This window comes from Pleurodeles waltl, chromosome 3_1 (genome assembly GCF_031143425.1).
Source record: "Pleurodeles waltl isolate 20211129_DDA chromosome 3_1, aPleWal1.hap1.20221129, whole genome shotgun sequence".
NCBI classification, from domain to species: Eukaryota; Metazoa; Chordata; class Amphibia; order Caudata; family Salamandridae; genus Pleurodeles; species Pleurodeles waltl.
Window position 1 is genome coordinate 1,214,047,348 of NC_090440.1, and position 15,528 is coordinate 1,214,062,875.

General features: G+C 45.8%; 1 protein-coding gene across 1 annotated transcript in view; it reads right to left on the bottom strand.

Annotated features, from left to right (window-relative positions):
• SIAE (sialic acid acetylesterase) overlaps nt 1-9,908 on the bottom strand; it is a 1,017,559-nt gene extending 1,007,651 nt beyond the window's left edge. The window contains exon 1 of the mRNA XM_069224521.1: nt 9,784-9,908. Within this exon, the coding sequence (XP_069080622.1) occupies nt 9,784-9,838 (55 nt within the window). The 5' untranslated portion in view covers nt 9,839-9,908. The remainder of the gene's footprint in view (nt 1-9,783) is intronic.
• Between the last annotated feature and the right edge of the window lie 5,620 nt (nt 9,909-15,528).

Consider the following 15,528-nt stretch of genomic DNA (forward strand, 5'->3'; position numbering starts at 1 on the left):
GTAGTGGAAGGCCAACTAGATGGCAGACAGCTGGCTGTAAACGGCATATACGCCCCAAACAGCGGCATCGTGGGCTTCCTGGACACCCTCACGCCATTATTATTGTCAAACCCATCGGCTTCGGCACTCTGGGAGGGGATTTCAATAGCACGCCAACGGCAACACTAGACAGATCCTATGTTAAAGCGCACCCGATAGCAAAGGGAAACACCCAAGGTCCCTTGCAGTCACGGGCTGGCGACATGAGGCTATACGATATATGGCGCATGAGCCATCCGCAACAGAGGGAATACTCATTCTATTCAGTCCCACATAAGACCCACACTAGAATAGATATAATATGGGGGAACACAGGACATAGGACCATTGGTTAGAGGATCAGAGTACCTAGCGAAGATATTATCAGACCATGCACCACCGAGAGTAACACTGAACTGGGGTAAGACACGCCAGGCGATTCCTACGTGGCGACTGCAAATGGAAGCTCTGCAAGACCAGGCATTTGCTGAAACACTGAAATCCACAATAAGTCAATACTGGGAAACAAATGCATTAACTGCAAACTCACGGGTGATAGATGGGATGCTCACAAAGCGGTAGTCCGTGGGCAATGCATATCGTCTTCGTGGGGAGTAAGACACACCCTGCAGACGGAAATCGACAAACTAGAAAAGGAGCTCACAGCAGCAGAAATAGCAGTAGCGCGTAGGGAAATCCCCCACACAGTACTAAAAGAAGCGTGCTCAAAATACAATGCAGCAGACAACAGGCTCCGCTGTCAAGATTATAATTATCACCTAACGCAACTGCAAACAGAAGGGGACAGGTCGGGTAGAATGCTGGCATGGCTGTTGCGGGAGGATAGACAGCAATCCCCCATCGGGGCTGTACGCGTCGACGCACATGTCATGGCCACCACACAAGCCGGGATAAACGCAGTGTTCAGAGAATATTACGCAAATTTATATACCAAACGCACCTCATGTACCCCACAGCAACTAGAGTCCTTTCTCGAGGGCGCTCTCTTGCCGCGGTTATCTCATGCTGACAGGGAATCCCCCGAAGCTCCCATGACAGCGGGAGAAATAGATATAGCCCTTGCGCAGATGCCCAGGAACAAAGCGCCTGGTATAGATGGCCTCCTCCTGGAGAATTACACCACATACTCGTCTCACCTGAAGCCACACCTGCTAAAGGTGTTCGAAGAAGCGTGGACCAATAAATGCCTGCCCCTATCCCAGAGAGAAGCCATGATAGTAGTGCTCCCCAAACAGGGCCGTGACCCCACAGATGTCAAATCTTACAGACCATTATCGCTCTTAAACTTAGATTGCAAAATATTGGCAAACAGATTAGCTCCTATTATACACACTCTTATACATGACGACCAAAATGGTTTCATACCAAAGCGGAACACCTTCTTGAATATCTGTAGATTACTGAGCATAATGGGTGACACTCCTCTAGATGCATATGACGATACGGTGTTATCGCTGGACATTGAAAAGGCGTTTGATACGTTAGAGTGGGACTTTCTACTGGTCACAATGCAACGAATGGGCATAGGCCCTAATTACATTCGCTGGGTCCGGACACTGTACTCGGACCCAAAAGCCAGGGTGAAGACGGGTGGAGTGATTTCCGATAGCTTTCCCACCTCCAGGGGCACAAGACAGGGCTGCCTCCTCTCCCCGCTATTATTCGCTATAGCAATGGAGCCATTAGCGGCAAGGGTGCGCTCCATGGAACATGATTGAGGTATAATCAGGAACGGACTCCATCATGCAATCTCGTTATATGCAGACGATGCTTTAATATACATTCGGAAAGGCAACGCAGCGACACCCTCGGTAATGTCCCTACTGGATGAGTTTGGAGATTTATCAGGTCTAGTAGTTAACTGGGAAACGTCGTGTGCGTTCCCACTGGCAAGGTGGACACCTGAAAGACAGGAGGCCCCCCCGCCGGGGCGCCTGAAATGGTGCTTTGATACGTTCAAATACCTCGGGGTAAATATATATCATAACACAGAGGATCTCAGAGATGGAAACTTGGGGAAAGTGCTGGCCTCCATAAAAGGCTTGCTGCGATTCTGGAACAAGCTACTGTTATCACCCCCAGGGAAGGTGGCGATCGCGAACATGCTAATATTGCCCAGGCTGTTATATTATTTCACGGCCTTGCCGATTACCGTCCCCAAAAGCTTTTTTGGTAATTTAAATACAGCGCTGCTGCAACTCATATGGGGCGGGAGCAGAGCGCGAGTGGCACTGACCACTCTGCAACGCCCAGTGGACGCGGGAGGCCTGGGAGCCCCCAACTTTGAACGCTATTACGCAGCAGCACAGCTACAGTGGTCTCAGAATTGGATCCACAGGCCGACACTGGCAGAGCCCATGCGGCTGGAGCCCTGGTTAAAAGGGACTCCTCCACTGTCGTGGCTGTCAACCAAGCACTCCAAAGGTGAGACCGTTAACCCACTGCTAGCAGTGGCACAGGCACGCTGGGTGAGATATGTTCATAGGGGTAGCAATACGCTCCCCTATTCCCCGTATATCCCACTGGACCACCACCCGGGTTGGACTGAGGCTGGCACACACTCACCGAATGCGTGGACAGAGGCAGGTGTACTGACAGTGGGCAACTGCTTTGAAGATGACAAGCTAATGTCATTCGAAGCCATTCGCGCTCTCACCGAAGTGAACCCCGGTCAATTCCTGGCATACCACGCCATAAGCCAGGCGATAAAAAAAACTTGGGGGGCAGGTGCCCTTGAACCAGAGTCCTCTCCTATACTACACCACATATTACAACATGATGCTCAAACAAAAGTAACGTCGAGTCTGTACAAAATCCTCAATAAGCCCCCTTAGCCGTATTTGGAGGGGGCTAGGGAGAGGTGGAACACCGTGCTCTCCGTCCCGATCCCACAAGTAGAATGGCTGAAAGCTCTGTACCATGCCCGTGGTGTGTCAAGGAACCCCAGATTTCGGTACACCCAGTTCAACTACACACACCAAACGTATTTGTCCCCAGCCAGAATAAAGCGAATGTTCCCCGACACGGAGCCCACATGTCCCAGATGTAAAGCGCCATCAGCACACTTCTATCATATGGTCTGGGAGTTCTCTAACATACAAAAAGCATGGATGGAGGTGGTACAGTGGGTTACGGAAATGACGGGCCTTGCATTGGCAGTGGACTCTAAGTCCTGCCTGCTGGGGCTGAGGTTAAGACCTAAAAAACAAAGACACCTGCACAAATTTGTGGACCTAGCCTATTTGATGTGTAAAAGACTGATTGCAATGCACTGGAAAGCGCCCAGGGCACCTGATCAGGATTCCTGGCATACCCTCACACTACGCTGGGCCCGCACAGAATACCAGGTGCTAAAGAAACTGGCGCGAGAAGGCCAACAACATACAGGGTGCGTCGCCTTGGAAACATTGATAGCTAAACTGGAGGCCAAAAAGGACGATAAGCCCCCTTGAATTGGGGTATACATAGAATAAACATGCACAGCACAACCATGCCCCTTCATTCCCCCCGAGCTCTATTCAATGCGCGGATTGCTATTAATGACAGGGCTCGAACACCCCTTCGCACTGTCAACAGGCTTGCTCACTAGCTTGAGTGTGTTAAATAACACACAGGGCAAACACTCAAGCCTCACTACTACTTTCCGCCTCCAATCACATGCATAGCCACTAATTGGCGACACCGGAGCCAGAACCAGCAGCAATGAGCCATTCCAGCCACGAGTGCGCGCCCCCTTAGCCACCCAATACACGCTAAATCTATTATCCATCGCAGCAGAGAAGGATATTGAAGGTTAGGTAGTGTTCCGAGACGTGCTAAAGTTGCATGTGTTGGATGCATTTGTGCTTGAGTGAGGTAAAATACATGAAGGGTCTGTGTGTGTGCTGGCAATGTATGCGTTTGAAAAAAGCACACCCTGGTACAATGCTGAAAAGCTACAGTACTGTACAGTGCACGCAGACTGAATGTGTGTGTCTTTCTAATGGCACAACACATGGCGTTAACAAAGAGGAAAAGAGAAGCATACACAAAAAAGAAGAACCCAAACATCAAACTTCAAAGACTCAGATCCAAAATCACATTTCGTGTCTGGAAATAGAGTACGAGAAGGAGAGGTTGAAACCCCAAAAATGTGTTATCTGCCAAGCAGCCAGTGGATGCTGTGGGAGAATCGTGGGCTCGCAAGACTTCAGCCTGTGACCTGGATTAGGGGTGAGTGGAGCACCAGTACCTGCCTGCTTGCCAAGACCAGTGTACAGTGTGAGGAAGAGAAGTCCAGTGGAGAGCCCTACCATGAGGACTCCCTGTTTGAGGTGTATAACACAACCAGCCTAACTACTCCAAGCAGGATCAGAACTTATGAATGCCCTCGCTCACGGTACACACTGCAATGCTGAATGCTTCACTGCTGCAGGAACAGGTAAGACTTGAACTGGGCCTCTGGGGCCCCAGGGATTTGCTGCTGAAGCTGCTGCGGCACCATAGATATGACTAAATTGTTAAGCTTCAGAGGGAAACTCTTGAGTACTGTAGTCTAGTAGGCATTTCCTGGATGCAGCCATGAATGCATGGGGAGTAACCCCGACCGTTGAAAGAGTGTGGAACATGATATACATGACAACTACTATAACGTCAACTTCAAGGGGATTGTGTTATTGCTCATGAATGTTGTTATCCCTTTGATTGTGTAGAGTTAAAATAAAATACTTATTTTTCTTATAAAAGAAAGTATTGGACCAGACATTGATTTACCGTTCGTACTGTATGCACTGAGTTATCAGTCAGCACAAGGGACAGAAGATTAAAAGAAAGGAGGCAAGTAGGCAAAAAAAGTACGAAGAAAAGAAGGTAAAAAGAAGGAAAAAAGAAAGAAAAGGAAAAATAAATACAAGGAATAAAGATACAAAAAAGAAAAGGAAAGGACAGAATACAAGAAAATCGAATAAAGGCAAAAAAGAAGGAAAGAAGGCAAGGAAAAAAGAAGCAAAGAATGAAAAGGAGGAAAGTAGACAAAAAAGAAAGAAGGAATAAAGAAGAGAAAATAGAAAAGAAAATAGAAAGAAGGCAAAGAAAGAAAATAGAAAGAAAGGAAAGAATGCAGGGAAGAAAAGGGGACAAAAGAAGGAACAAAAGGAAAGAAGGCAAAATAGATGGAAAAAGGAAAGAAAGAAGGTAAGGAGGGTTCATAGAATAAAATATTGGATACTAAAATCCAAATTACACCCCATCTATGTTTAAATAAAATGGATACAAGTGTGCTGCAATTAAACACCATAAGGTTTGGTTCTCTTCCTGGGCAAAGTTTATAAAAAAAGCCATTGATGTAATTGAGTCCAGGAACACAATATGGTAGGCTCTGAATTAGCAGCAGTCTACTTCAAAATAAATTGATCACATCACTGGAAGGAGACAGGAATTGATAAAATTAGAATGTGCCCTGTGCTCACTCCAAATGCATCCTGCAATCACATCAGGCAACACAGGAACTATGCAGAACTCCTTGTGTGTGGATGTGCACCCCATGAAAGAGCAAAATGCAGTTGCTCAAAGTGACGTTAACCAGAGGCTTAAGTAGGCTGACCCACTGCCCCATGCTGTAGTGGGCAAACTGGGAATGACATGACAATAGACCAATGGGTGAAGAAAGGTGGCTGCAAGCCCCTGTAAGTAAGACTATTATGTATATTTTAGTCAAATGAAAAGTTATTCGCTAACACCAGACCTAAAAACCTAAGTAAATTCATTTTAACCATGGGATGCTTGAAAAGTGCATTTTAACCTAACAAAGTACAACTGGAACAAATAATGTACATTTAGAACAGAAAGAAAAGCATATTCATACAGTATCCCCAAAACAATAATTTTAAAGAAAGCAGCTGAACATGGAAACGTGCACAAAGTGAATGGATAATAAAAGAAATCATATTCATTTAGAAAAACATAATTTTGCATGTGCATAGCCTTTGTTAGATAACAAGGCATGGATACAAATTGAGAGGGACAGCACTGTACAGGTGCATTACATAATTCTACTTGATCGCTATCATAGTGGTAAAGCAAAGTGTTCAAGTTATTATGGATACAATGGGCATAAACTCCAACACTACAAAAATATACTGTACTCGTACGAAAATACATTAGTTGAAGTACTTTTTAATAAGGCACAATACTGCTGCATTGCTGCATGGAACCATTAATGAGTTTGGACTGCTCACTGCTAACAGCACACACACATGTGAATTACTGTTATATAGTGCAGCAATTTTAGACGATAAACCACTTTAACTGGAGCATTTTCTTCCTTTTTGGGACTTTTAATTAGGTGTTGTGGTATATCCCAATAGATTCCTACCTTTCATTTTATATTTAACTACATCATTTTTTGCACACGATGTACTTTTTATAGCAGATTAAGTAGTTTTCCAGCACTGCAAATGGTAGGTGTTCTGTCAACAACTCAGATAGTCTTCCAGCCTTCAGCGACTGAAGCCTAATAGGCATTGAGGATGCAGTCAGCTTTCGGTTTACTTTAGCCTAGCCAGCGCTGTTTCTCCAAAGACAGGCCACCACATATCACTAATAAGTAGACACTGCGTCCTAACAAAAATCTTGCAGATGATGGACCTGTTGTGATCAATTTTACTGATGGTAAAATCGTATTAGCTAACAAATCATACCAGAATAAGTAGCAAGGCTGAAGCTGGGGTGGCTGTCACAGCAGAAATGGTGTACCGATTTCCACAAAGTTTTATATTTATGAGATGAGTGTCAATATAATTGTCATGTTGCGCTGGAGCTTTTGATGGAGACGGCGACCACTGTAAAGAGCTGTGGAAGGGAAACAAAAGGCCTGCCGAGCGTGGAACTGGGTGGGGGCAGGGAGCAGGGGATATAAAAGTAAACTGTCAGTTCTGTGGAAATAAAATGGAGCAGTCCAGTGAAAGCACCGGGGTCGTAGCTTAGTCAATGAGATTCAGCAGCTGTAAATCTCAAATTTCCAAATTTAAAAAGCGGTGGCCCACAGGGTGAAGTGGTGAGATGACCAAGGTTTGGGATGACCTGTTCCCTTAAAAGCTGGGGCAATACTGATTCGCACTAGATGGGCCTCTGTCTGGAGTCACACATTGAGCGAAGCACAATAGGCTGTAATGCTATGCCAAGCACTTCCCAGTTGTTAAACTAGCGGCAAGCATTTGTACCATTACCTTTTGGATATTTGATTGCCAGTACAATGCCTGGAAATCTCAAATTGACACATATCTCCAAGCATACTACTGTCAATGTTTGTTAATTCTAAAAAGCAGTACATTTGCACCCATTCAAGTGGTATTTGTATGGGTGAAGATTTACTACTTTTTTGGTAACCTGTCACTATACATATTTAAGTTCCAAATCCAAAAGAAATGAGCATGTGTAAACCTCTTAGTGAAATTGGAACAATGTGAAATCCAACACCATCACAGCAGATCCGAAGCATGGCCCCTAGACCAAACTACTAAACTAAGAATGCATTTATTTGGAGGGTGCCACACCCCTCTGAAACTACCCCCTTAGGACGGGTATAAGAAAAGACTGAAAGCTGTAAAAGTGCTTGTTGCAAGTGCTGTGCAAGGGAAAGGAGCAGCCCAGTAGCACGTAAGGGAGAGAGTATGTATGTGTATGCTTTGTGTTATATGTAATAAGAGCTCTCACCCAACAACTAAAGCAATCTATAGACAAGATAAAAAGTGTTAGATCAAGTTTGCAGAAGAAAGCTACACTCATCCAGTCAGAACACTGCCTGACTGAAGTGCCCCTGGGCAGAACCAGAATGTGGAAGAAGCTGTTGATTCAAAAGCAGATACCTGATATTGATAACAAAGCTATTCTATCAAGAACGAGAGGCTAACCCAGAACTCAAAGTATAGTATATATTGTAAACAATTTGTTTCCCAAAACATAGCTAAAGCTCTCTGTAGTTGGGACCTAAAAATGTGAGTGCCCAAAAACACACAAATTTGTTGCTGAGCAGGCCAGTATTTAAAAACACCTTCTCTTTGGTCCACAATTTTTTCCAAATTGCCTATTGCACCACAACGGGAGTGGAGGTGGTTCTAAATGGAGACGCTCATGGTCTGGTGTACCCAAGATGTGACACTATTCTAGAAGCCCTGCATACATTTGTAATACCGTTTTTATAATCAGCATATTTTGTTAAGAAGGTCTTAGATGTTCAGATATGCCAACATTTGGAAAGAGAAATGTAGGAGATTTAAAAAAATAAAATAATCGGGAGACTGTATTTCTCCCACTGACTTCTATTGAGGACTGAATCAGGATTATTGGCATGTACGGTAGTTGCAAGTATTTTTCTGCATGATCGGATAACAGAAATGCAAATATGTTTTTCCTTACCTGTGCAAAGCACGGAGGAAGAGGTATTGCAGAGAGAGGGTGACAAAACTGGTGTCCTCTGGCCTGCTGGAATGGGTTACTGCCAGTGCATATACCAAGTCACACAAGGCCAGTCCCTGTCGGCTGAAGCCCTGCGAAGAATCGGGTTTGTGCATGCAGGAATCAGGAGGCAGTAGACTAGCCTTGAAATCGGTAGTCTCCCACCTGAATCAAGAAGGTTGGCATGTACGGATGTTAAGTCTTGCAGTTTCAGAGTGAAAGCATACCCACTAGACCATATCGAAGGATGAGAGTGGTGCACTGCTCTATGCGTTGAAGGTTCTGTCACGGTTCTTTATAGTGCTCACTACTTGTACTACTTGGGTTTCTAAGCGCTCCCAATATTTCAGATGAGTGGATAAAGGCAGGAGATTGTGATGTTGTTTCTCTGCATCTGTGGCAGTCAGTGGTTACACGAGCAGTATCCCGGATGGGTAGCATTTACAGTGGCGGTCTGTGGGACACAATACTATTCAATCCCAATTTCAATAATCAAGTTACCCTGTTTGTTTATAGTCACTCCACAAGGTGGCATTGGGATTGGAACTCAGATACGGTAGTCACACCTGAAAGAGACTAGACTCTGATTCGGAGAAGAGCTTTCTGAAATAAAAACATAAAATGCCCTCAGCGATTCAAAGACCTAACCTCAGATAAACTTCTGACAGCACCCTCTGCAAATGTCCTGCGCGAATATAAAGTTGGCCATCCTATGAGAAGAAAAAAAAAGCTCTCAAGTTTCCAGTGTGAGTAGTTCAACCAGTCTAGATTATTGCGTTTTCGTTTTGATAACAGTAATCCTGAGTTTATAATGTGATACACAGGACTACAAATCCCAGAATGGAAAGCAAAATCCGGAACTCGATGAGCCGCTCTTGGGAGGGGTTGTGAATATTTACAAGTTCACTTACGAAATTATCACTTCTAAAAAATTGATTTTTTAAATTCGAATCTTTTTTAGTCTGTGTTTACGTGACGTATGTTGCACCATTTACATGGCAAATCATTTTCTGGCTCAGCCCGGGCTACTGCTTCTGGAGTCAATCCTGACTCCTGGCTCGGCTCGCCCTAATAATTAGCTGTCTCGCCTAACTCCAACAAACTTCCTAGAAGGTTTCCGAGCCTTTTCCGAGGTAAAAAAACAAACAAAAAACTCTTAGTGTGAACTGAAATGAGAAAAAGATTTGAAAACCCGCCAGTGACCCGGGGGGACGGGTATTTACAAGCAGCCAATTTATGCAACAATTCGACTAATGTGGCTTTTCAAAATATTTTTACATTGATAAACATTACTGAACAGAAAAGTGTTACCTGTAAATGGCAAAACAGACGACATGAAAATGAAGAAACATAGATAGCCAGCCATCTTCCACTAGCCGTACCATAAAGTCGCTGAAACCAGGAAGTGGCGATCTTTGACAGTCACATGACACTGTAACAAAAGGAAGTTCAAAGAACGAATAATGTGTGTGTGTTTTTTTTACGATCCCTGTCCAAACGCCTCACGTGATTAATGTGTAGGTATTTGACAGAAAAGAAACCTCGTTGTTTTTGTAACTTAGAAAATTAAGGTAACATTTTACCCCAACCTGAACTAAATACTGGAAAGAAGGCATACAAACAAGCATTGGCAAAGCCAGCAGGGTTGGTTTTAACATAGCTGCCAACTTTTCATTCAGACTGCTTACGTGTGGCATCTTCACAATGTCAGTGTAATTTTGAGGGACATTTCAATGACTACGAGTGACACTTTCTTGCGAGCAAAATCAAGCCATGAAGAGGTGGGAAACGGAGATATAAGGAGGAAAGGATATTAACCCTCTGCGCTACATTATGGTGAATGAAAACTGTTACGTGTCAAAACGCTGATCTCGCTTCAGCAGTCCATTTTCGCCAGAGTTACCTTGACATTTTTATTGTTGCATAAAAACTACTAGATACACAAGGAATTTGGCCTCACTACCAGTTAAACCTGTTATTAAATAAACCACCTTCCTCCTCCGATGGTCGCGGTCACAGCCTGTTTCTCCGTCACAAACGTGCAGGCGGTCAAGGCGCTGATAATGCGTGATTAACACATTTTAATGCTGTAATGCGGACCATCACATTAAAATACATTAGTCTAACACCTAAACTGGGGTGCTTGGCAGGGCTGTTTCAATGTGTTACAACATGTAGCGTTGGCAGTGGCGTAATGAATCTTGAGCCCCCCCCCCCCGCAAAACCATGTTAGGGACCCCACTCCAAACTCACTCAGGAGCTCTCAGGCCGGGGTGATGCGCTGAGGGCGGCACCTGGAGCTTGTCCCCCACACTATGGGGGGTGTGGGGGCCTTTGTTACGCCACTGAGCGTTGGACCAAATCACATGGGAGTGAGACGCAGGCCCAGTGTTCAGCCCTGCCAAGTGCCTTGTATCTCGCATTAGAATAACGCATTTTCACCCAATTCCCCGCATTACTGCAATGCCTGAGATTGTCACACAAAAGAACCATTTCCTGAAATGCGGTAAAATTGTGTAGTTCCATTTACTCACTTTGCAAGCTAAACTCTCAGTACTGTTTATCAAAGGTCACAAGGTGGCGCTGGTGTACCACAGAGGTATAGGATTCTTAATATATTACAAGAAAATACTATCCAACTAACATAGAAACTCATTTCCTTCCCAGTCAAGCGAACCAGTCCTTCTCAGAATCGCAGTCCTGGGCTCTGTGTGCAAGCAATGGTCCTCGGGTAAATGGGGACAGGCAAGGAAGATCTGTTCTCTAGAAGTGACCCCCCCCCATGCCTCCTCCCCATAGATCATTAATCAAATAATGATGTGCAAATGCCCAGGAACTTCTCCCTCCTCAGAGGAAAGAAGAGAAAGTGCAGGCGAGCAGAGTGCACCTGAGGTTACAAGGATACTAGGTTAGTGCCCGTTCATTTCTGGTGCTTTGCAGCAGTTTTAAGATCTTCTTAGAGGTTCTCATTTCTCAAATGGGTGTAATTTCTGATATTTATATGGTTCCCTCATCTTTATCACTTGATTTTGCTCGCGAGAAAGTGTCACTCACAGTTGTTGTAATGTCACTTATAATTACACAAAAAATATGAAAATGTCACACATAGCAATCTGCAACCTTAGTAGCTATGGGTGTTGTGTATTAGCAGTAGCGACTCGCGGTCCGCAAAAGTGGCGGGGCGGAGAGGAGGCGCAGGGGGCGCTAAAATGTAATTTAATTTAAAAAAAAACACACACTTTACCTGTTCCACGTGGTCCGGCGCTGCAATCCTTTTCCTTGCTGGCTGGACTCAGACCGAGGCTCCCAGCCTGCCCTACGGCCAATCCTGATGCTGCCCAAAGCAGCGTCAGGATTGGCATGGAGCGCCCAAACAGGGTGCTCCCAGGCAGACTGGGAGCCTGTGCAGTCTCTCTCCAGCCTGGTATCACAGTTGCCGGGCTGAAGACAGCCTACAGCGCATATGTGTTTGGCCAGCCCGAGACGGGCAGCCAAACACACATGCGCTATGAGGGGGAGTGCTGAGCACTCCCTGAGGTACTGGGTTTTTCAGAACCGGTACTGATCCGGTAACCCAGCGGTGCCAGGGTACACCCAAAGACCTCGGGTACTTTCCTGATTCAGACCACAGAAACTCATAGTCTTCTAGGTGAAGTCAAAGATCGAATTTATTGGCTGCAGCCAAGTAACAAGCGTCCTAGAAGTACAACAGCACGGTTTGTATGTTCTCAGGAGACTGTGTTTCAATGCAAAGTCAGGTTTCCTTATATACAGTTTTTTAAGCTTCAGGCAAACATTCTTGACATTTTGGTTGGTCATTCACATGTTTTCACTACAAAGGAAAAAACAGTGTCATGATGAAACCTCATATTTCATGTCATCCAACCCATAATAAATTACCCGGCAAGGCCTAGTATTTTACATCAGATAAGTGTGGACCCCTAATAAAAACGGGCACCTCCCCCTCGTAAAGTAAGAAGAAGAAAAGAGCAGGTGCAGGTGTGAGCAAGTTAGGCAGGGTGTGTGAGCGATAATAAGGGTTTTATGGCCTGGTGTGCCTTGATGCTATCTGATTCGGCCACTGGGAGAGGGACTGACCAAACAGGTTTGGCCTGAGGCAATGGTTCCAGCTTGCCCAGGTCAGAGAAAAGTCAATCAAGGTGTACGTGTCCTTTGAATCAAATCTGACTGTATTATAAGCCTATGTGAGGGCAACTTTTAAAAATGGCTGCCGTGTATTAAATGGGAGCCACGAGTGCAGGACGAAAATGGCGATTTCGAGGTGAAAACGCTGCTGGAATTGAGCGAAAATGCTCATGCTTAGTGTACTAGTCATTATCGGTCTTTTGATACTAAAATCGTACTGCTGTGGCAAAGTAAATTACATGGGTCCAGAATTTTTAGAACCACAAACCCTCCTTTTGCCCTTACATAGGCAATAAACCTATTCTCATGCTAATCTGAGTCCAGGTCTATGTTTATAAGGCCATGGAGATGTTGCTGGAGCAAAATTCTAGTACTTGGTAACTCTCTCTGGACAGGTCTCCTTGAACATGAAGTAGCACAAAAGGCCACATATGGCAGGACAAAATAAGGAATACCTCTATCTGCAGTAGGGGGCATAAGATCACACACCCAACAATTAGTGATGTTCACTACTAACTAGCGTTGATGCAGAAGCTGTACAAAAGAATTGCTTACGAATTCTGATCTTCTAACCTGCTCATGTTCAGGAAAAGGGTGAAAAGAGTGCAAAGAGACAATAGTAGGAAAAGACATAGGTTGGGAAGTGGGTGCAGAAGTCAATTGAGTAGAGAAAAACAATCCCACCCATAAATGACAACGTCATGTTTAAAAGACACTAGAAAACACGTTATTAAGAACATATAGACAACGGGAGAAAGTAGTGACCACTAGTACAAATGAAATAATAATTTTTCACAATCCTAACCAAAAAGCAAATCCTAAAATTATCTAGTAACATTTTTAGGGCTCCTCTGCATTTCAGTAATTTTTGTATGTTCAGGTGGAACAGTGGTGACTCTCATCAATGCTCTAAGGTGAAAAGGGGGTACTCTTTCCACAGAAAATTGACTTTATTCTGCTTTTACTAAACAGAATAGTACTTTAAAACAATGCCAGCAAAACAATCAGTCTCCTAACACCTAGTCTATACAATCACACAGAAACCTCTTGTGAAACCAACTATGCCCTGATTCCGTTCAAAAAGCCTCTCTGGCAGGCTTCTATTGTCCATCAAATTTTCTTTTGTTGTTTTCTTTCCCATGGGCCTCTCAATTCAGGCCTCTTCGTGAGAAAAGTACTGCTTAGTTGGAGTGCCCTCCTGGCAAACACCCACAGCTTGAGGTACTGGGTTTTTCAGAACCGGTACTGATCCGGTAACCCAGCGGTGCCAGGGTACACCCAAAGACCTCGGGTACTTTCCTGATTCAGACTACAGAAACTCAGAGTCTTCTAGGTGAAGTCAAAGATCGAATTTATTGGCTGCAACCAATTGACAAGTGTCCTAGAAGTACAACAGCACGATTTGTATGTTCTCAGGAGACTGTGGGCATGATTCTGACCTTGGCGGTCTTTTCGCAAGACCGCCGAGTTACCGCTGCGGTAAAGACCGCCGACCGCAGCGGTATGCCGCTGCGCGTATTCCGACCGCTGGGAGCGTTCCGCCGGAATACCGCCAGCAGCCACACTGGCGGTCGGCGGGAAAGTGGAGACTGGTCAACCTCCACCGCCACGCCAGCAGAACTCCGCCCCCAGAATTACGACCCACATTTCTGTGTGGCGGTCTTCTGTTGGCGGTCTCCTGTTGGCGGTCACGTCCCTATGGCTCCCGTCTCCTCCCGGAGGACCAACGCACAAGGTAAGTTGATCGTCCGTGAGGGGAGGGGGTGGGGGGGTGTTGTGTGATGTGTGCGTGCATGGGGGTGTGTAGAGAGGGTGTGTGAGTGCGTGCATGCGGGCGGGGGTGCTGCTGTGCCTTTGGGCAATGTGTGTAGTTCGGCGGGTGCGCATGTCGGCATGTATGTGTGCGGGTATGTGCCCCCGTTGTGTATGTGTGTGTGTAGGGGGTGTGCATATGTGCATGTTGGGGGTGCGTGCATGTCGGGGTGCGTGTATGTGCATGTCGGGGTGGGGGGCAGGGGGTTCGTACCACCTCTGGGGGGTGGCAGGGGAGTGAAGGGTGTGGGGGGAGGACTCGTGGGGGGCAGTGGGGGGTGGGGGAGACCCCTATCAGTGCCAGGGAAGGAATTCCCTGGCCCCGATAGTGCCTACCGCCATGGTTCGCATGGCGGTTCCCGACCGCCAAAAACCGCGGCGGTAAGCAGGGTCATGATACGGTTGGCGGTCTTGGGTCGACCGCCGGGCCGGAGTGTGCGAACTCCAGCCCGTCGGTCATGACCGCCGTGGCGGTCGGAGTGGGGAAGTGGCGGTCGATCGCAGCGGTGACCGCCGCGGTCAGAATGCCATTTTTTGGACCGCCGGTCTGTTCGCGGTCCGACCGCCGCCTCTCCGCCGACCGCCAAGGTAAGAATCAGGCCCTGTGTGTCAATGCAAAATCAGGTTTCCTTATATACAGTTTTTTAAGCTTCAGGCAAACATTCTTGACATTTTGGTTGGTCATTCACATGTTTTCACTACAAAGGAAAAACCAGTGTCATGATGAAACCTCATATTTCATGTCATCCAGCCCATAATAAATTACCCGGCAAGGCCTAGAATTTCACATCAGATAAGTGTGGACCCCCAATAAAAACGGGCACCTCCCCCTCGTAAAGTAAGAAGAAGAAAAGAGCAGGTGCAGGTGTGAGCAAGTTAGGCAGGGTGTGTGAGCGATAATAAGGGTTTTATGGCCTGGTGTGCCTTGATGCTATCTGATTCGGCCACTGGGAGAGGGACTGACCAAACAGGTTTGGCCTGAGGCAATGGTTCCAGCTTGCCCAGGTCAGAGAAAAGCCAATCAAGGTGTACGTGTCCTTGGAATCAAATCTGACTGTATTATAAGCCTATGTGAGGGCAACTTTTAAAAATGGCTGC